Raw genomic sequence first — 22,694 nt, 5'->3', positions numbered from 1 at the left:
AGAATGACCGTATGGCCTCGGGGTGCAGGGAGGTCCACAATGAAATCCATCCCCAGGTGTGACCATGGGCGCTCCCCGGTGGCTATGGGTTGCAGAAGGCCCAACGGAAGGTGCCGAGGGGACTTACTCTGGGCACAAACGGAGCATGCCGCTACATATGCGGCGATGTCGGAACGTAGGGAAGGCCACCAGAACAGACGTGAAACAGCCCAGGACAGCTGATTCTTTCCAGGATGCCCCGCGGTCTTGGAGTTATGGTAGGTTCGCAACAACCGAGTGCGCAACTCCTCAGGCACAAAACATCTGCCGTTGGGTCTCCCAGAGGGAGCACCAGATTGAGCCGCCAAAATCTGCTCACCCAGGGGAGAGGTCAGGCTGGTGCGAATGGCGGCCAAGATCTGATTCGGAGGTATGACCGAAGTCGGAATCGACTCCTCCCTGGACAGCTCGGAGTACTGCCGTGATAAGGCATCCGCCCTGATGTTCTTGGAACCGGGTAGGTAGGAGACCACGTAATTAAAACGTGACAAGAACAGAGCCCATCTGGCCTGACGTGGTGTCAATCTCTTGGCCTCAGAAAGGTAGGTCAGATTCTTGTGGTCCGTCAGGATGAGGACCGGAACCACCGAACCCTCGAGCAAGTGCCTCCATTCTTTAAGGGCCTGCACGATGGCCAATAACTCCCTGTCACCAATCTGATAGTTGCACTCCGCGGAAGACAGTTTCCGGGAGTAAAACCCACAAGGAAGCAGAGGACCCTCTGGTGTTCTACGCTGAGACAGAAGGGCGCCTACTCCCGTCTCAGACGCATCCACCTCGAGGACAAAGGGCAACCCAGGGTTGGGATGCGACAGAATCGGAGCCGACACAAAGGCGGACTTTAGAGCCTCAAAAGCTCGGATGGCCTCGAGCGGCCAGACCTGGGAATTACTGCCCTTCCTGGTCAGATCCGTGAGAGGCTTGGCTAGCATGGAAAAGTCCCTGATGAACTTCCGATAATAATTGGCGAAGCCCAAAAAGCGCTGCAGGGAACGAAGACCACTGGGCTGGGGCCACTGTAAGACAGCCGAAACCTTCTCAGGATCCATGGAGAACCCCTCAGCGGAAATGATGTAACCTAAGAAGGTTACCTGGGATCGGTGAAATTCGCATTTCTCAAGCTTACCGAACAGCTTGTTCTCTCGTAACCGTTGCAACACTCGTCTGACATCCAGAATGTGGGCCTCCATGGATTCAGAATATACCAAGATGTCATCCAAATAGACCACCACACACTGCTGCAACAGGTCACGGAAAACATCGTTGATGAATTCCTGAAAGACTGCGGGCGCATTGCACAACCCAAAGGGCATAGCCAAGGATTCATAATGACCGGTCCTGGTGTTAAACGCGGTCTTCCACTCATCGCCCGCCTTGATCCTTACCAGGTTATATGCCGCCCTCAGGTCGAGTTTGGTAAAGACCGTGGCCCCTTTAAGGCGATCGAACAGCTCGGAAATCAAGGGTATCGGGTAAGCGTTCTTGATCGTGATGCGATTGAGACCCCTGTAATCGATGCAAGGCCTCAACTCACCGCCCTTCTTTTTCACAAAGAAAAATCCAGCCCCTGCCGGGGACGAGGATTTGCGAATGTGTCCGCGTGAAAGCGCCTCCCTCACGTACTCCTCCATGGCCTCATTCTCCGCTACCGACAGTGGATAGACTTTGCCACGAGGAGGAACGGCACCAGATTGTAACTCTATGGCACAATCGTATGGGCGGTGCGGAGGTAGGGCAACCGCGCGCACCTTATCGAATACATCCCGGTACTCCTCGTATTCAGGAGGCAACAGAGAGTCCGAGGAAGTACACAGCAACTTGACAGACCCATGGATGCAACTAGCCCCACACTGCGGTGACCACGAGAGGATCTCGGCCGATCTCCAATCGAAATTCGGATTATGCTTCCGGAGCCAGGGGTACCCCAAGACCACCGAGTAGTGTGGAGACGAAATAACCTGGAGGCAGACCGACTCTCTGTGAACGGCACCAATGGCTATACCCACTGGAAGGGTCTCATGAGTCACGTGTGGCGGCAGAAGGGGTCTGCCGTCTATCGCCTCAAGAGCCAGTGGGGAACCTCGAGCCTGCAGAGGAATGGAATTGGCGGCAGCGAACACATTATCAATGAACAAACCACCAGCACCAGAATCCACCAACGCCTGGGTCGTCACCGAGCCCCCGACCCAGGAGAGGACAACAGTGATCAGTGGTTTGTCAACACGGGAAACCGGGGACGAGGAGACTCCACCCAAGATCTGCCCCCGACAGGATCTCAGGTGCGAGCGTTTCCCGGACGGTTCGGACATGCCAACCGAAAATGCCCACCGAGACCACAGTACATGCATCGGCCCTCGCGTCTCCGGAGTACCCTCTCCCCCTCGGACAGGCGAGCAAACCCCAGCTGCATGGGTTCACCCCCAGACAAGTCATCCCCAGGAGGCGTGGGAGGAGAGGGAGGCACGGGTGGGACAGCAAACGTAGGCGCCAATCTGTTAGAAAACCTCTGCAGGCTCTCCTTAAAGGAAGGTCTCTCCCTGAGTCTGGTGTCAATCAAAATCAGGAAAGAAATAAGAGACTCGAGCTCCACTGGTAGGTCCTTAGCTGCAACCTCATCCTTCAAGGCATCCGAGAGACCATGAGAGAAAGCAGCGACCAGAGCCTCATTATTCCAGCCCACCTCTGCTGCCAGGGTACGAAACTCAATGGCGTATTCAGCTACGGATCGTGAACCCTGTCTGATGGACATAAGGAGCTTCGCAGCAGAGGCAGCACGAGCCGGCACATCGAATACCTTCCGAAGAGAAGCAACAAAACCGGAAAACTCGGCAACCACCGGATTGTTGTTCTCCCATAAAGGGCTGGCCCAGGCCAAGGCCTTGTCCGAGAGCAGCGAGATCAAGAAGCCCACCTTTGATCTCTCAGTGGGAAAGGCATGTGGCAGCAACTCGAAATAAATGCCCACCTGGTTAAGGAAACCTCGGCACTGAGTTGGCTCTCCCCCAAAGCGCTGTGGAAGAGGGGCAGAACCGGTCATACCCCGAAACACCGCAGGTGCAACAACAGGTGTCGGGGTAGACTCTGGCGCAACAACCGGAGCGGCAGTAGGAGCGGGCCCAGGAGCGACAACCGACCCATCGGCAACGGGAGCGAAATGAGCCGTGCGTTCAAGCAGGGTTTGCAACGCCACAGCGAACCGACCCAACAGGTGATCCTGCTGATCAAGTCTGGCAACCAGCGTGGGTAGCGAGGATGGCCCTGTACCGTCAGAATTCATGGCTTGGTCCTAATGTCACGGAACCATGAACCAGACGTACAACAAGGGATAAGTGAAAATAAGAAGGCTTTATTGAAAATAAAGCTGTAAAGCAAAAGTCCAAACGGATGGCGAAACCGAAGCAGAGTCTTGCGAAGCCAGAGGTCAGGAACCAGAAGGGTAGTCGGACGAAACCAGGATCAGGAACCAGAAGCAGCAGCAGTCTAGAAGCATGTGAACACAGGAGGACCAAGCAAGGAACTGAAGCCACAGACCTCCTATATATATGAGCTGGGCATCCAGCTCCTCCCAGTGGGAAGGAGGAGCCGCAGGGTGGGAGGCTACAAGAAACCCAGAAACCAAGATGGCCGCCAGCACATGTCAAACGAAGGAGAACAGCAAGAAGGTAAGACCATGACAACACTACTGGGTGCGACATCAACCAGGGGGTCCCTTTAAGATGTTATAGATGTGGATTAAAAGTTTATTGTGACCCAGTTGCATTTCAGCCATGAGGGACTAGGTCCCCCTAAGTAGATAGTAGTGGTGGAATCCAGTGTAGGAATGCCAGAGGGGTGTAAGGGTTGCCTATAGTGTCCCTTAGGTGTGGCTTTATCACTTGTCACGGTGCTCCTACCTGGATATCCTAGAACCCCAGGCGTAGTCGTCCGCAGCGGTGCAATTGAAATGGATATGTGATAAGGATGAGGATGAAATAACTCCATACTGGTATTGGAGTAGTTAACAGCTTTATTTGGCATCAACTTCCATCAGGGAACAATCTTCCAACTTTATCTTGGTTACCAGCAAGCTTTGGCATGAGGTTCTGGCAGGAAAACACTCTCAGCTCTGCTACATAAGAACTCTTTCAGCTCTGCTATGTTGGCTGGATTCAATAGGAACTTTTTCTAGACTGCTTTCAGCTGTAACTTCTCTTTTTGTCTGACTCTATCTTTCACTTTTGCTGTAGCTTGTCCAGGGAACCTTTCCTCCTGGCTTCTGAGGCTTTTAGTTTGGGCCTTTGGACCCAGCAGAGCAGAAAGTGCTCTGCTGGCTGACACACAGCCTTCCCCTTACAGGGAGTAAGCAAGACTGACCTGAAACTAAATCAACTTCTCCCTCTCTAGAAAGGGGGATAGAATGGAAGAAGGGTTCCATTCTATCTTACACAGCTCTGCAAGAAATGCCGCCATCTGCTGGTGAACCAGGCACATCACATGTTAAACCATTACAGAATCATAAATACATTTACACATTGTGCAGGACCTAGGGATAAATACACAAGATGATACAGGGTACACCATTAAGGATAGTAGAGGGGTAAAAAGAGTCGTAATGCCCCCTTGCAGGGGGCGTTACATATCTAGATAGCAGGCAGTGGATGGCCAGACTGGGACTACAAGGCAGCCCTGGCACACGAACCTCACCAGCCGACATACAGTACTGTGAAAAAATAGCAACATGTAATCCATGTTGAGGCGAATTTGCTTTACCTGGTTACTTCCCGCACCATTTCTTTAAAGGGGGTGCATTATTCATATTATGTATAGACCTTCTACATTGTAATATAGTTTATTTACCATTGTGGTCAGTATCTCTAGATTGGATCTCTGGTCACATGACTCTGTCCTTCAAAGTTATGTCCACTGCTTTCCTCTTCTGACTTCTGGTCAGGAGAATTTAGGAGCACATCACCACAATACTGATTTGCATAGGTAGTCAGCAGAAGGGGGCATCTTGTGCAGAGGATGTAGAGTCATATAACCAGAGTTCAAATCTAGAGATACCAACCACAACGGTAAGTAAACTATATTACAAAGTCAAAGTGCTATACATGTTAAAATTAAAGAGGTTTTACACCATTTTGATATTCATGACTTATCCTCCAGATGGGTAACCAACATCAGATTTCGTGGGTGTCGGACACCAGGTGCCCCCATAATCTGCTGTTCTTGGCAGCTGCTGGTGTACTGAGCCAAAAGCAGAAGACTCTGCCCACTGTGTAACTGGCTGTGTCGGGTTAGGCTACTTTCACACCTGCGTTTAGGTGCGGATCCGTCTGGTATCTGCACAGACGGATCCGCACCTATAATGCAAACGCTGGTATCCGTTCAGAACGGATCCGTCTGCATAACTCAGTCAAAAAAAGTCTAAGTCTAAGCCAAACGGTTCCGTCCTGACTTACATTGAAAGTCAATAGAGGACGGATCCGTTTTCAATTGCACCATATTGTGTCAGTGAAAATGGATCCGTCCCCATTGACTTACATTGTAAGTCAGGACGGATCCGTTTGGCTCCACATCGCCAGGCGGACACCAAAACGCTGCAAGCAGTGTTTTGGTGTCCGCCTCCAGAGCGGAATGGAGGCGGAACGGAGCCAAACTGATGCATTCTGAGCGGATCCTTTTCCATTCAGAATGCATTGGGGCTAAACTGATCCGTTTTGGGCCGCTTGTGAGAACCTTGAAACGGATCTCACAGGCAGACCCAGAAACGTTGATATGTCATAACGACGTATCAAAGGTTTTGATCAGTGGGGTCTGAGTGCTGACATAGCGCTCTCCTTACTGCAGGAGACAGGCACAATAGAAAGTCTATGGGCCAGATTTAGGCTACTTTCACACTTGCGTTAGGAGCGGATCCGTCTGGTATCTACACAGACGGATCCGCTCCTATAATGCAAACGCTTAGATCCGTTCAGAACGGATCCGTTTGCATGATAATGTTCATGATAATGCAAACGGATCCGTTTTGACTTTACATTGAAAGTCAATGGGGAACGGATCCGTTTGAAAATTGAGCCATACTGTGTCATCTTCAAACGGATCCGTCCCCATTGACTTACATTGTAAGTCTGGACGGATCCGTTTGCCTCCGCACGGCCAGGAGGACACCCGAACGCTGCAAGCTGCGTTCAGGTGTCCGCCTGCTGAGCGGAGTGGAGGACAAACGGAGCCAGACTGATGCATTCTGAGCGGATCCGCATCCACTCAGAATGCATTAGGGCTGGACGGATCCGTTCGGGGCCGCTTGTGAGAGCCTTTAAACGGATCTCACAAGCGGAGCCCCGAACGCTAGTGTGAAAGTAGCCTTATCATGACTCTGACAGCTCACTCCACTTTCACATATGGCTAAAGTCAGTTTTAGCAAAGTCAGATTTATGATCGGCCCTTTAAGACTGTAATAAATGTGGTTTGACAGTAGCAGTTTATCCGTCAGTAAGCAGCTTTACAAAAGTCGCACATCTTTACGAAAAAGTCGCACGTCACATGTTCTATTAAAAACTCTCATAAAATAAGCATGTGACTTTTTAAATAGTCGCAATAGTAAATCTGTCTAGAGATTCATTTACATAAGAAAACACGCCCACTTTCAGAAAACTGGCGAGCATAGAGCAGAGCAGAAAAAAGTCACAAATTTTTGCATTCACTCCATTATTCTGACTTGAGCTAATGGTAATTCTGGCCCAATGACTCTATATTGATTGTGTCTCCTGCAACGAGGAGTGGCAGATCTCTATGTCAGCACTTCTCTCTCCTCACTTTAGTGATTGGTGGTGGTCTCGGCACTCAGACCCCCACAGATCGCTGGCATGGCTTGTATGTAGTACATCGATCTAATATTGATGACCTGTGCGGAGGAAAAAAACAAGGTGGGGGGAAGTGTTTGGTCCTTGCTTTATCTCTCTGCTCTATTCAACATGCTTGTGTGGCTGAATATGCATCAGTAGGTACTGAACTGATCAAGCAGAGAGGGTCGCCCTCTGGTTAGAAATGGTGCTAAAATTATTTCCAGCTAAAGGTCCTAGCAGATATATTTTTGGTAATGAGCGGCAGTGACGATTTAACTAGTCAACTGCTTCAACAATCTCAGACTTTCACTGTTTGCTCGTTATTACGATTGTTGTTAACTACAGGCAGATTTTTCCAATCCATGAAAAACAAACAGTTTATCACTTGTCATTCGATTGCTGCTTGCAATTACACGACAATCATTTTTTAATAATTCAGGGAAGTCTGTTCTACTGCTGGTCCCTGAATTTCCCTTCTGTCTTAATGCAGAAATACACTAGAGCTGACTTTTTCTATGATCCATGAGAAAATTGTGCTAACTGCTGCAAACTATCTTTATAGAGTTATTTTGCTTTAGATGACCATACAATTATGTACTATATATTCTTATTTCTAGGGTATGTTAACAAGTCCTGGATTTGATAAAGATAAAAAAAAAAAAAAGGCTAACGTAGTTGACGTGTCAGTATCTTTGTAAGTAAAAGAAATACACAGGTGAAACTCGAAAATTAGAATATTGTGCAAAAGTCCATTTATTTCAGTAATGCAAATTAAAAGGAATTGCATTAATGCAGCTTAAAATTAGAATTTGGTGAAAAGGTTCAATATTCTAGGCTCAAAGTGTCACACTCTAGTCAGCTAATTAATCCATACCCCCTGAGCAAAGGGTACCTCAAAATTGAGACTTTGGGGTTTCATAAGCTGTAAGCCATAATCATCCAAATTATAACAAATAAAGGCTTGAAATATCTCGCTTTGCATGTAATGAGTCTATCTTATATGTTAGTTTCACCTTTTAAGTTGCATTAGGCCTCATGTACACGACGCATCCGCGTCCGTTCCGTCATTTTTCACAGTTTAGCGGAGGTCCCATTCATTTCTATGGATCTGTGAAAAAAAACTTTGCTGTGCAGGCTGATCTGAATGCTTGTTATATTTTTAATTTTGTGAGTATAAAAAATGATTTTTTTTAAATCGCACCCCTAAGTGCTTCACTATCCTCCACGTTTCTTTGGTTTATGAGGAAACAGGGATTTATGAGAAGATTAAGGAATACCAGATAAGGTGTTTGCTGAAGCCTATGGAGATGTGGGGACACAAGTGGTGATAAATACGCACACTGTGAATGGAATCTTGTGAGTATATTTCTTCCTTGCGGTTGTAAAACACAGTGTAATGACCGGCGTCATGCACAAGGAGGGAAAAGGGAAAGCCCTGCCCAAGGGAGAGGGAAAGGTGGTGACCCCTGACTCACCTTACGGCTGGCACCTGACTGCCCTGACGTCCCTAGACGGGTTCCTCACCCGTGCGGCGATCACGTGCCTAAACCCTGGCTTTCCCTAGAATGAGCCCTAGATAGTGAACGGGCCGGTGGGATCGCTAGTCCGCACCACTGACACTAAGAAGGAAACACCAGGGAGAGGACAGACAATACAGACAAACACATACACCCAGGTGGGCGACCACAGCAGACCACAAAGGTCCAACAGGGATCCGGAGGGTAACGTTCTGGACCAACTACCAGAGAACGCAGCAACACAGCTCCAGAGGGTCAGAATAGATGTCCAGGCAGGAAGCTCTATATCTGGCAACCAGAGAAGTGGGAGAGGGGAATATAAGGAGGTTGGGAGTGCTGGACAAGAAACAGCTGAGGAGGAGGAGCTACGGATCCCTGAGTGAGCCAAAAAGGGTTGCAAAGCAAACCCAGAAAGCTACCATAAGGAAACAGCCCTATCTTACATAGAACGTGCAGCCAACCGCTGCGACTTCCTGACCCCGGGTATAACGGATTCAGGCGTGGGTCTTGACACCCTCGTGACACACAGTGGCAGTACTTCACCATATGGAGTTTCTATTTGCACTCTGCAGGCACTTGTAGATCTGAGGAGGATTTTGTTACATCCTGTGAACCTGGTGAAAACCTAGTTCTCTTCCCCTTTAATCCGAGGAGAGAGGAAAAGAAAAGAAAAGGAATATTCTTTCGGCAGCGCAGTCTCTTTTTTGTTTGAAAAAAAACTGATAGTCCTCCGTTTTTTCTCCGCGTCCATGATCCGTGATTCCAGTCCGTCAAAAAAATATAACCTGTCCTTTTCTTGTCAGTGGAAAACGGAGGACAGACCCATTCAAGTCAATGGGTTTGTCAAAAAAAACGGATGCACAACTGGTATGTCATCCGTGTCCGCGTCCGTGTCCGTTTTTTTTCTACAAGACCTTGGTGCAATAAAATTACACTTTTCATTAAGCTTCCTTTTTTTTTTCCCCTGTCAGACTTAGGCTCCATTCACATGTCCGCAAATGGGTCCGCATCCACTCCGCAATTTTGCGGAACGGGTGCGGACCCATTCATTTTCTATGGGGAGGGAATTGATGCGGACAGCACACAGTGTGCTGTCCGCATCCGCATTTGTAGGGCGCGGCCCCGATCTTCGGGTCCGCAGTTCCGCAAAAGATAGAACATGTCCTATTCTTGTCCGCAGCTTGCGGACAAGAATAGGCATTTCTATAGGGGTCCGCAACACACGACGGACGTGTGAATGGAGCCCAAAAAAAAGGAAGACACAAGGAAACACAACTGAAGCAAAATCGGACATGGACAACTGAAGCCAAATCACTGACAGTGAAAAAACACTGTCGTGTGCATGAGGCCTTACTGAAATAAATGAACTTTGCATGATATTCAAATTTTTTGAGTTTCACCTGTAATTTTAAAAAATTTCTAGAAGCAGCTTTCCAACACCTACCGTAATTAAAATATACTTAAAGGGGTTCTCCGGTCATTTCCTTTAACCTCTTTAGGACATAGGGCGTACAGGCACGCCCTGATGTCCTGGTACTTAAGGACACAGGGCGTACCTGTACACCCTGTGTATTTCCAATCACCGGCGGGCGGTGATCGGAACAAGGTGCCTGCTCAAATCATTGAGCAGGCACCTTGGCTAAATGCGAGTGGGGGTCCTGTGACCTGCGGTTTGCAACTTTTCATGTTGCGGGCGGCGGCGGTGCCATCGGGTCCTCATGGGGAATGCATTGTAAAGGATTAGACCCCCAAAAGTTGAAGTAAAAATAAAAAGTTAAAGTAAAAATAAACAAAAACGTCATTGTAACGGGGCGCCAAAGGCGCACTCGGTCTCCCATCAGCCGCAGACCTGCTGCTTAGCTTCGGGAGCGAGGATCTGTGTTCGGCCTCGTTCCCAGGGCGGCTTTGCTAGCTGGGAGGCTCCCTGCCCCTAGGTCTGCCTTGAGCGCCGAGCTGATCACTCGGTGTTCGACTTGTCTGTCTGTCGGTCATGTGACGCTGGCCACGTGACATGACCCTTAGTCCCCACTATAAATACAGGCAACCTGCTGGCTACAGGTTGCCTGTGATACTGGTCCATTGGTGCTTCCTTGTTCCTTGGTTCTAGTCTACGGCTGCTTGTTCTGATTGACCTCAGCTCATGCTTTGTACGTATTTGCTCTCCTGGATTGACCTCGGCTCTGACTGTTGACCTTACATTTGCCCGCTCCATTTGTACTCCCGCTTCTCCTGGTTCTGACACTTGGCTTGTTGACCTTCCGTATCTTTCCTCTGTGCACTTACGTAAGTAAGGGACCGTCGCCCAGTTACGCCCCGTCGCCTAGGGCGGGTAGTGTAAGTAGGCAGGGGCAGGGGTTGAGGGTGGAGTCAGAGTGCACCCCCTTTCCTTCCTCTCTGATCCCTGACAGAATCACAGGCCTAAAGTTTTTTTTACTATGGATCCCTTACAGAGCCTAACTGACCACGTGCAGAATCTGGCCCATATAGTTCAGGAATTGGGGGAGAGATTACAGGCACAAGAGATTGCTCATGATCTTCCTGTGCCTCCCGTCGCTGCCCTGCCTGTATGGAACCCCACGTTAAGCTTCCTGACCGTAGAAGCTTTTTGGCGTTTAAGGAAAGCTGTAAGCTTTATTTTCGCTTACGTCCCTATTACTCTGGATCTGAGGGTGGGGATCATTATTTCCTTATTACAGGGGGATCCCCAGGACTGGGCATTCTCCTTGCCTTCCGATTTGCAATGCCTCAGATCCGTTGACGCATTTTTTCAGGTGCTAGGTTTGTTATATGACGAATCTGACCGTGCCATGGTAGCAGAGACCCAGCTGAAATCCCTCAGACAGGGTGACCGTCCGGTTGAGGAGTACTGTACCTTATTCCGTAGATGGTGCGTTCCCTCCAGGTGGAGCGAACCGGCCCTCATGAGTCAATTTAAGTCTGGTTTGTCTGACACCCTCAAGGATATGCTAGTGTGTTATCCACCCCCCGAAACCTTAGAACAAACCATGACATTAGCCATTAGGCTAGACCGACGGGTTAGGGAACGACAGCAAGAACACCTTCTTGTTCCACAGATGGTTCTCAAGATGGGGATGGGTCCAGTGATAGCAATATCCGAAGGCTTCTCTGATGAACCCATGCAGCTGGGCATGACCAGGAAGGAGCAGCTTCGTCGTTGAGTGTGCTTCTACTGTGGCGGTTCCGATCACTGGGTCCGACAGTGCCCTAAGATCCCTTCTTCCAGAGGTCCACCCAAACCAGAGGGCTCAACAGACAAGGTACTCCCTGGGGTGGTAAGAAAAAAGCTGCTGGTTCCTATTACTGTGTCTCTGGGGGGAATCAGGGGTTTCGTGACGCCTTTATTGATTCCGGGTCAGCATCAAATTTTATTGACCGTAAATTCGCTATCCAAATAGGAATTCCGATTTTAGCCCTTCCTCATCCAGTAAACATTGTAGCCATTGATTCCACTCCCCTGGCGGGTGGTAGGGTCAAATTTTGTACCCCGGAGATCTCTTTCGGTAGGGGTGTGCCATACTGAAATATGCTTATTCCTAATTCTTGAGAATCTACCTGTAAATGTAGTATTAGGTATGCCCTGGCTCCAATTACATAATCCGGTTATTAATTGGGCTACTGGTGAGATAGAAAGATGGGGTTCTCAGTGTAAGTCATGTTTATCGGTCGTTTTAGCAGGGGTTCATACTGTATCCCAAACCCATATATTAGAGATTATGCTGATGTGTTTTCATCATCCGAGCTGAAAGAATTACCACCCCATAGACTGTATGATTGTGCTATTGAATTAGTATCCGGGTCCCGATATCTCAAAGGAAGATTTTATAATCTATATGGTCCCGAACGAAATTCAATGAGGGAATATATTAAAGAGAGTTTGAACAAGGGTCACATTAGGCCCTCGGTATCTCCAATGGGTGCGGGGTTCTTTTTTGTTAAGAAAAAGGACGGAGGACTCAGACCCTGTATTGATTACCGTGAATTAAATAAAATCACTGTTAAATATCAATATTCCCTCTCTTTAGTTCCCGACCTGTTCAATTAGGTTTTAGGAGCTGCCTGGTTTTCCAAATTCGACTTGAGGGGAGCTTACAATTTAATCCGAATTAAGGAGGGGGATGAATGGAAGACGGCATTTAGTACTCCTGAGGGACATTTTGAATACCTAGTTATGCCTTTCGGGCTTAGTAATGCCCCAGCCGTCTTCCAAAATTTCATGAACGACATTTTCAGGGAATTCATTGGGAAGTTTTTAATCGTCTATCTTGATGATATTCAGATTATTTTTTTCTCCCACCTGGGACTCGCATGTGAGACATATAAGACTAGTACTAGACATTTTAAGAGTTAACCAATTATCAGTTAAACTTGAGAAATGCATTTTTGGAGTACAGGAGATTCTGTATCTTTGGTATGTCCTCACTCCTGATTCTTTCAAAATGGATGCTGGGAAGGTACGGGCAATCCAGGAGTGGGTGAGGCCATCATCCCTTAAAGCCTTACAGCGCTTTTTGGGTTTTTCCAATTATTATCGTAAGTTTATTAAAAAAATTTCCATTATCGCCAAATCGTTAACAGATCTTACCAAGAAAGGGGCGGATCTAGTCAATTGGTCTGAGGAAGCCATTGAAGCCTTCGTGAATCTTAAAAGAAGTTTTAGTAGTGCCCCAGTCTTAATTCAACCAAATCTGGAGGAACCTTTTATGGTGGAGGTGGATGCCTCTGAGGATGGAGTAGGGGCAGTATTGTCCCAAGGACCCACTAACTTCTCTAACCTCAGACCCTGTGCCTTTTTCTCCCGAATTTTTTTTCCTACAGAAAGGAATTATGATATTGGGAACTGTGAGTTGCTAGCTATTAAGTGGGCATTTGAGCAATGGAGACATTTTTTGGAGGGGGCAAAACATAGAATTACCCTTCTTACTGATCATAAGAATTTGTTATTTCTTGAGTCTGCTAAGTGTCTAAACCCTCATCAAGCCAGATGGGCATTATTCTTTACTCTATTTAATTTTTCCATTACTTATAGGCCAGGAAGTAAGAACATAAAGGCCGATGCCTTGTCAAGAAGTTTTTCTGCTTTTCAGTCTTCCGATACCCCTCCGGAACCCATCCTTCCAGCCAATATCATCATGGCATCATTATCCTCTAATTTGGCCTCTGATATTGAATCAGCTCAACATCTAGCGCCTGCACATACACCTTCAGATAAGTTATTCGTTCCCGCGCATTTTCGGCTCCAGTTGTTGGGTGAGTGTCATGATTCAGTTTTATTTGGTCACCCTGGCATGGAAGGCACTCGTGAGTTGGCTTCCAGATCATAATGGTGGCCTACTTTGTTAAGAGACGTCAATGCATATGTATCTGCTTGTGAAGTGTGCACAAGATCCAAAACTCCTAGGACACATCCTGCCGGAGAGTTACAACCACTACCCATTCCCAGTAAGCTCTGGTCGCATATTTCTATGGATTTTATTACTGACCTGCCGTCTTCTGAGGGTAAGTCAGTGGTTTGGGTAGTGGTTGACAGATTTAGTAAGATGGCACATTTCGTTCCTCTGAGTAAACTTCCTAGTGCTAAGAGTCTAGCTACTGATTTTATTGATCACATTGTATGGCTTCACGGGATCCCGGAAAATATTGTTTCTGACAGAGGCGTTCAATTTGTTTCTGAATTCTGGAGAGCTTTCTGTCAGAGAATTGGGATTTCGTTGGCCTTTTCGTCTGCTTTTCACCCCGAGACTAATGGTCAGATGGAACGACTAAATCAGACTCTTGAGCAATTTTTAAGATCCTACATCTCTGAAAATCAACATGTGTGGGTAAAATATCTTTCGCTGGCGGAATTTGCTATAAATAACCGTGTGAATTCTTCTACTGGGGTTTCCCCTTTCTTTTGTAACCTTGGAATCCATCCTCGATTTAACTCTAGCTCGTTGATACCTTCATCTAATCCTGAAGCTGATAGAGTAATTTCTGAACTGTGCACAGTTTGGGCACTGGTCCAAGTGAACCTGCAAAAAGCCCAAGAACAACAAAAACGAATGGCTAATAGGAAGCGTTCTAAGGGGGGAAATTTTGAACTTGGTGACAGGGTCTGGTTGTCTACTCGGAATCTACAGCTGAAAGTGTCTTCTAGGAAACTGGCGCCACGGTTTGTTGGGCCGTATGAGATTATTGGCGTTATTAATCCTGTATCTTTTATATTGAGATTGCCGGACTCATTTCGTGTTCATAATGTTTTCCATAAATCATTGCTTAAGAAATATATTCCACCCATTGTTCCCCCTCGCAGTCAGCTCCTCCTCCCATACAAATTGACGATAAAGAGGAGTTTGTAGTCTCCAGAATTGTGGATGTTAGAAAGGTCCGAAACTCCTGGTAGTACCTTGTCCACTGGAAGGGCTATGGACCCGAGGAGAGGTCTTGGGTCCCAGCTACTCAGATCCACGCCCCAAGGCTCATCAAGAAGTTTCATGATCAGCATCCTGGGAGATTTGTCTGCCTTGAGCGCCGAGCTGATCACTCAGTGTTCGACTTGTCTGTCTGTCGGTCATGTGACGCTGGCCACGTCACATGACCCTCACTCCCCACTATAAATACAGGCAACCTGCTGGCTACAGGTTGCCTGTGATACTGGTCCATTGGTGCTTCCTTGTTCCTTGGTTCTAATCTGCGGCTGCTTGTTCTGATTGACCTCCTGACCTTGTGACCTCGGCTCGTTCTTTGACCTCGACTTCGTCTCATCCTTTGTACGTATTTGCTCTCCTGGATTGACCTCGGCTCTGACTGTTGACTTTACATTTGCCCGCTCTATTTGTACTCCCGCTTCTCCTGGTTCTGACCCTTGGCTGGTTGACCTTCCGTATCTTTCCTCTGTGCACTTACGTAAGTAAGGAACCGTCGCCCAGTTACGCCCCGTCGCCTAGGGCGGGTAGTGTAAGTAGGCAGCGACAGGGGTTGATGGTGGAGTCAGAGTGCACCCCCTTTTCTTCCTCTCTGATCCCTGATATTGGTATTGCCGCGTGCATATCAACCGACTCTATAAACATATTACATGACCTAACCCCTCAGATGAACACCATAAAAAATAAAAAACAGTGCTAAATAAACCATTTTTTTGTCACCTTACATCACAAAAAGTACAACAGCAAGCGATCAAAAAGGCGTACGCTCACCAAAATAGTACCAATCTAACCGTAACCTCATCCTGAAAAAAATGAGCCCCTACCTGAGACAATCGCCAAAAAAATAAAAAAAAACTATGGCTCAGAATATGGAGACACTAAGGCTACTTTCACACCTGCGTTTGGTGCGGATCCGTCTGGTATCTGCACAGACGGATCCGCACCTATAATGCAAACGCTTGGATCCGTTCAGAACGGATCCGTTTGCATTATCATGAACAAAAAAAAAAATTTTTATTTTTTTTGTTCATGATAATGCAAACGGATCCGTTCAGACTTTACATTGAAAGTCAATGGGGGACGGATCCGTTTGAAAATTGAGCCATACTGTGTCAACTTCAAACGGATCCGTCCCCATTGACTTACATTGTAAGTCTGGACGGATCCGTTCGCCTCCGCACGGCCAGGCGGACACCCGAACGCTGCAAGCAGCGTTCAGGTGTCCGTCTGCTGAGCGGAGCGGAGGACAAACGCTGCCAGACTGATGCATTCTGAGCGGATCCGCCTCCCTTCAGAATGCATTAGGACTGGACGGATCCGTTCGGGGCCGCTTGTGAGAGCCTTCAAACGGAACTCACAAGCGGAGCCCCGAACGCTAGTGTGAAAGTAGCCTAAAACATAATTTTCTTTGTTTTAAAAAAGCTGTTATTGTGTAAAATACATAAATAAAAAAAGTATACATATTAGTTATTGCCGCGTCCGTAATAAGTTGCTCTATAAAAATATCACATGACCTAACCCCTCAGGTGAACACCGTAAAAAAATAAAACGGTGTAAAAGCCATTTTTTGGTCATCTTACATCACAGAAAGTGTAATAGCAAGCGATCAAAAATTCATATGCACCCCAAAATAGTGCCAATCTAACCGTCATCTCATCCTGCAAAAAATGAGACCCTACCCTAGATAATCGCCCAAAAACTGAAAAAAACTATAGCTCTCAGACTATGGAGACATGATTTTTTTTTTCAGAAAAGAATAGAACATTCTCCAGCATCCATCATTGTTGATCGTATTTATTGTAGATCGGTATAAAAGTACATACTTCAATCTTCACCACCCTCCACCACAGGTTAACATGTTTCAAACGCGGAAGTTCTTAATCAGTTTGAAACATGTTAACCTGTGGTGGAGGGTGGTGAAGATTGAAGTATGTACTTTTATACCGATCTACAATAAAGACGATCAACATTGATGGATGCTGGAGAATGTTTTATTCTTTTCTGATTATACAAGGGATGGGTCCGGTCCTCTCCGTGCACCGAACGCTTATGGTGAGCTGGATATTTTTCTTGAATTACTGATGATTTTTTTTGTTTCAAAAATGAAATCACTGTATAAAGCTTGCATAAATAAAAAAATTGTATACATATTAGGTATCACCGCGTCCGTGACAACCTGCTCTATAAAAATACCACATGAGCTAACCTGTCAGATGAATGTTGTAAATAACAAAAAAAAAACGCTGCCAAAACAGCTATTTCTTGTTACCTTGCCTCACAAAAAGTGCAATATAGAGCAACCAAAAATCATATGTACCCTAAACTAGTACCAACAAAACTTCCACCCTATCCCGTAGTTTCTAAAATGGGGTCACTTTTTTGGAGTTTCTACTCTAGGGGTGCATCAGGGGGGCTTCAAATGGGACATGGTGTTAAAAAAACAGTCCAGCAAAATCTGCCTTCCAAAAACCGTATGGCATTCCTTTCCTCCTGTGCCCTGCCATGTGCCCGTACAGCAGTTTACGACCACATATGGGGTGTTTCTGTAAACTACAGAATCAGGGCCATATATATTTAGTTTTGTTTGGCTGTTAACCCTTGCTTTGTAACTGGAAAAAAAGTGAAATTTTGAAATTGTATCTCTACTTTCCATTAATTCTTGTGGAACACCTAAAGGGTTAATGACGTTTGTAAAATCAGTTTTGAATACCTTGAGGGGTGTAGTTTCTAGAATGGGTCATTTTTGGGTGGTTTCTATTATGTAAGCCTCACAAAGTGACTTCAGACCTGAACTGGTCCTTAAAAATCAAATGTCATTCCCAAAATGATCCTAACATGAAGTAGACATATGGGAAGTGTAAAGTAATAACTATTTTTAATAACTATTTTTGTAGGTATTAATATGTATTATAGAAGTAGAGAAATTGAAACTTGGAAACTTGCTAATTTTTCAAACTTTTTGTCAAATTTGGTATTTTTTTTATAAATAAAAATGTTTTTTTTTTTACTCCATTTTACCAGTGTCATGAAGTACAATATGTGACGAAAAAACAATCTCAGAATGGCCTGGATAAGTCAAAGCGTTTTAAAGTTATCACCACAAAAAGTGACACTGGTCAAATTTGCAGAAAATGGCCTGGTCCTGAAGGTGAAAATGAGCCCGGTCCTTAAGGAGTTAATTAGTCCATGGTTCCAACCTGCGGATGAAACATGTTATACATACTACTCACTCTTACTCGCTTCCCCGATGCAGCCGTCTCAGCCGCACTCGAGCATGCTGTGGGCTCTTCTGCCTGGATCCTGACAGGATGTGGCCGCTTCTTTTCCCGTTCAGCTGCATTGAAGTCAAGTCAGGACCTGGGCGGAAAAGTCTGCAGCAATAACAGCAGAGACAGCTTCATCGGGGGAGCTAGAGAGGGTTAGTATCTCCCCTCCTCCGGTTAGTTCTATAGACTATTTAGAGGAAATGATTGGAGAACCTCTTTAGAGTCACTGTACTCATAGCTACACATCAAAGGTTTTGATTGGTGTGGGAGCAAGTGATGAGACTCCCACTGATCAGTAGAACAAGGGGAGAGCAGAGCTCACACAAAGAGCTCTCCCCTCGGATGAGACGGAGTAGTGATGGGTTCATAGGCTTTCTATTGAGCTCTTCTCCTGGAGTGAGGGGAGAGAGTGATCTACATGAGCAGTTCTTTCTTCGTATTCTTGTAATTGGTGAGCATCTGGACCCCCACTGATCAGAGATTTTCATATCGCCGGGTGTGGGTCCTGTCTGCTGTGGCTCTTTTGCTGCAACTGTCACAGCTTTTAATTGTAGATAGGACTGGGGGCAGTTGAACAGTGGAACTGTGCATGTGCGACCACCTAAGCAAGGTAGACAGAGAAATAAGGAAAGAACAAACAGCAGGTGCTGTTATACAGATAGATTTTATTGATCATCTCAGTTTCTACTATACTAAAATTTTAATCGCATGCAATTATAAAGGTATGCAGATCTAGGAATTGTAGAATATTGTTCGTGGGACAACCCCTTTAATGTTGCATTTGTGTTAAATTATCTGAGTCTTTTGTTGAGAATGTCTTTTCTTTTTAGGTAGAAATGACAAAGCTTCAGAAGAGTTATGTGGCATTAGCAGATCAAATGAATCTTATTCTATCGAAACGTCTGTGGTATATTATGATAGAGCAATTTCTGATGAAGTATGTATGGAGCGCAAGCGGACTTGTCATGGTGGCTGTGCCCATTATCACTGCTACAGGCTTTGCAGATGGAGGTGAGAAGAACTTTAGTTATTTCAAAACTGATGCTGAGATTTTAAAGCTAAAACCTTTTTTCTGTTTAGGTATATTGACGTGTTCTTGTATTTCTCACCTTTCTTTTAACTTGTTGAGTAATTTAAAGGGGTATTATAATCTCATAAAGTCATGGCATATCAGAAAGATATGGCATTACTTTTTGATTGGTAGAGCTACGACCTCTGGGACCCTTACCAATCTTGAGAATGAAGATGCTGCAGTTCTTACTCATCATTGCAGCCAGGGTGGATTTGATTTAAATCAAAAAATGATTTAAATCACGATTTAAATCACAATTTAAATCACTAGTCAGTAAGGCTTGATTTAAATCATAGTTTTCTACATAAAGACTAATTCTTGCTGGTATAACTTATAATATGCAAGTAGATGAAGATTTAAACAACTTTTCATATTAGTTTGATTAGGTTGATTCTGCATTCAAAGGTTTGTAGAAGTTAGGATTAAGGTATTTTTCTCAACTCTGTTCATGTTATAACATTTTTGCTGTGAAGAAGAGGCATGTGATCTCTGCTGAGTCAAATTCAGTTTTGAGAACTGCAAAAGTAAACCAAGCATCTGTGATAATTTCTTGTAGGCAGAGAAACTGCCCAATAATCTTACAAAAACCTCTGGAAGAGCATGACATTGTGAATGGATTAATGGAATTTATTTACCAAAAAAATTACACATATAGAAACATAGAATGTGTCGGCAGATAAGAACCATTTGGCCCATCTAGTCTGCCCAATATACTGAATACTATGAATAGCCCCTGGCCCTATCTTATATAAAGGATGGCCTTATGCCTATCCCATGCATGCTTAAACTCCTTCACTGTATTTGCAGCTACCACTTCTGCAGGAAGGCTATTCCATGCATCCACTACTCTCTCAGTAAAGTAATACTTCCTGATATTACTTTTAAACCTTTGCCCCTCTAATTTAAAACTATGTCCTCTTGTAGCAGTTTTTCTTCTTTTTAAATATTCTCTCCTCTTTTACCTTGTTGATTCCCATTATGTATTTAGCAGTTTCTCTCATCTCCCCTCTGTCTCGTCTTTCTTCCAAGCTATACATGTTAAGGTCCTTTAATCTTTCCTGGTAAGTTTTGTCCTGTAATCCATGTACTAGTTTAGTAGCTCTTCTCTTAACTCTCTCCAAAGTATCAATATCCTTCTGGAGATATGGTCTCCAGTACTGCGCACAATACTCCAAATGAGGTCTCACTAGTGCTCTGTAGAGCGGCATGAGCACCTCCCTCTTTCTACTGGTAATGCCTCTCCCTATACACCCAAGCATTCTGCTAGCATTTCCTGCTGCTCTATGACATTGTCTGCCTACCTTTAAGTCTTCTGAAATAATGACCCCTAAATCCCTTTCCTCAGATACTGAGGTTAGGACTGTATTACTGATTTTATATTCTGCTCTTGGGTTTTTACGTCCCAGGTGCATTATCTTGCACTTATCAACATTAAATTTTAGTTGCCAGATTTTTGACCATTCCTCTAGTTTTCCTAAATCCTTTTCCATTTGGTGTATCCCTCCAGGAACATCAACCCTGTTACAAATCTTTGTGTCATCAGAAAAAAGACACCCCTTACCATCGAGGCCTTCTGCAATATATATTAAACAATATGGGTCCCAGAACAGATCCCTGAGTTACCCCACTGGTAACAAGACCATGGTCTGAATATACTCCATTGACTACAACCCTCTGTTGTCTGTCCCTCAGCCACTGCCTAATCCATTCAACAATATGGGAGTCTACGTACAGCCTTATTCTACATAATTAAAAAACTAATCTTTATTTCATGATGGAATAACCTTTGGATGGTAATATATTTTCCCCAAAAAGCATTTTATATTAAAAAAAAAAATCAGATTTAAATCAAAAAAATCCGATTTTTTTTAATTAATTTTTTTTAAAAATCATTGATTTTTATCCACCCTGATTGCAGCTCCGTCAGTCTATCCCTGCACAGCAGTGCCCTGGTCCCCCACTTTACAAGGGTGCTACAGCAAAGCTTTATTCGGGTCTTTGGGATAAATGACTGACAGTAGGAAAGGGCAGGTGGTGAAATAATGGAGGCTTGAAGGGTGAACTGATGACCATCAGACCGAGCAGGCAACACAACTAAGAACTATGCCAGACGATGAAAATAACGTCTTATTGCTAAAATTCGAGGATCTTGAACCAAAATAGCTAAGCTTTGAAGACAAAAGACACAGGTGCTGCACTTGAGGTTTTAAAGAGGACCTGCATCTCTCCTGACATGCACGTTTTAGTAAATTACCATATGTTTCGCTTTATAAGACGCACCTTTCCCCCAAAAAAAGTGTGGGGGGGAAATGGAAGTGCATCTTATAAAGCGAATGGTGCACTTTTTACATGGCTGACACTGATGCATTGCCAGCCGCTATGCTGCACAGCGTGGCCTGCGATGTATCAGTTACAGTTAAGCTCTATCACGCGGGGTGGGAGGAGGGGCTGGAGGCCTGCAACTGCTGTTGCACTCGTGGCAGGGCCCAGTGCAGTCACTGTACTCCATTACACCGGGCCCCGCTCACAGCAGTCTTTACATGTAAAGTCTATTCATGTAATCCTCAAGGAGTGGCTCTGCTTTGTTAAACTACGATAATTGTCTGTAGTAGTACTCACTATCAAAGCAGCAGTCAGGCCGGCAGCGTAACGTCACTCACTTGGTCATGTTCCTCCCACTTCATTAATGAAGCTGGCAGAGCAGGATCGTGACGCTGCCGAGTGAGTGATGTGACGCTGCCGGCCTGACTGCTGCTTTGATAGTGAGTAGTACTACAAACGATTACGGTAGTTTAGCAAAGCAGAGCCACTGCTTAAGGATTAAATAAATAGACTTAACATGTGAAGACTGCTGTGAGCGGGGCCTGGTGTAATGGGGTCACTATTCACACAGGGACATGAGGAGACACATAAATAACTTAATACTGTGACACATAGGGCCATGAGGGGACCAGCATAAGATTCTATATGTGTGTCATCCACAAATCCCCCCCATAACAGTGTCATCCACAAATCCCCCATAGCAGTATATCATCTACAGATCCCCCATAGCAGTATATCATCTACAGATCCCCCATAACAGCGTCATCCACAGATCACCCCATATCAGTGTGTGATCCACAGATTCCCCATAACAGTGTCATCCACAGATCCCCTCATATCAGTGTTTGATCCACAGATCCCCCATAACAATGTGCCAGCCACAGATCCCTCATAACAATGCATCAGCCACAGATCCTCCATAACAGTGTCATCCACAGATCCCCCCCCCCATAATAGTGTCATCCACACTCCACCATTAGTTCAAAACCCACCAAAAGCACAGCTTTTGGTTCAAAATATTTTTTTCTTATTTTCCTCCTCAAAAACCTTATCAGGTGCGTCTTATAAAGCGAAAAATGCAGTATATATATTATTATATAGTATATTCATGAAATTATTCTGGAGCATCTTTACTTAGAACTCTGTTTAGCGCAGTTTCTCTGTTATTCCTTCTACAAAGTGATATATAAATTGACTACTGGGTGTTATCAGTGCGGCCAGAGTAC

The 22,694-nt window shown here is 45.4% G+C and overlaps 1 protein-coding gene across 1 annotated transcript in view; it reads left to right on the top strand.

Moving 5' to 3' along the window:
* Nucleotides 1-22,694, top strand: part of ABCD2 (ATP binding cassette subfamily D member 2) — a 138,083-nt gene that overhangs the window by 29,440 nt on the left and 85,949 nt on the right. Inside the window, exon 2 of the mRNA XM_040412408.1 lies at nt 18,905-19,085. Within this exon, the coding sequence (XP_040268342.1) occupies nt 18,905-19,085 (181 nt within the window). The remainder of the gene's footprint in view (nt 1-18,904; nt 19,086-22,694) is intronic.

The sequence above is a fragment of the Bufo bufo genome, chromosome 1, assembly GCF_905171765.1.
Source record: "Bufo bufo chromosome 1, aBufBuf1.1, whole genome shotgun sequence".
In the NCBI taxonomy this organism is placed as follows: domain Eukaryota; kingdom Metazoa; phylum Chordata; class Amphibia; order Anura; family Bufonidae; genus Bufo; species Bufo bufo.
Note: the sequence above shows the minus strand (reverse complement) of the source record. Positions and strands in the feature narration are given on the sequence as shown.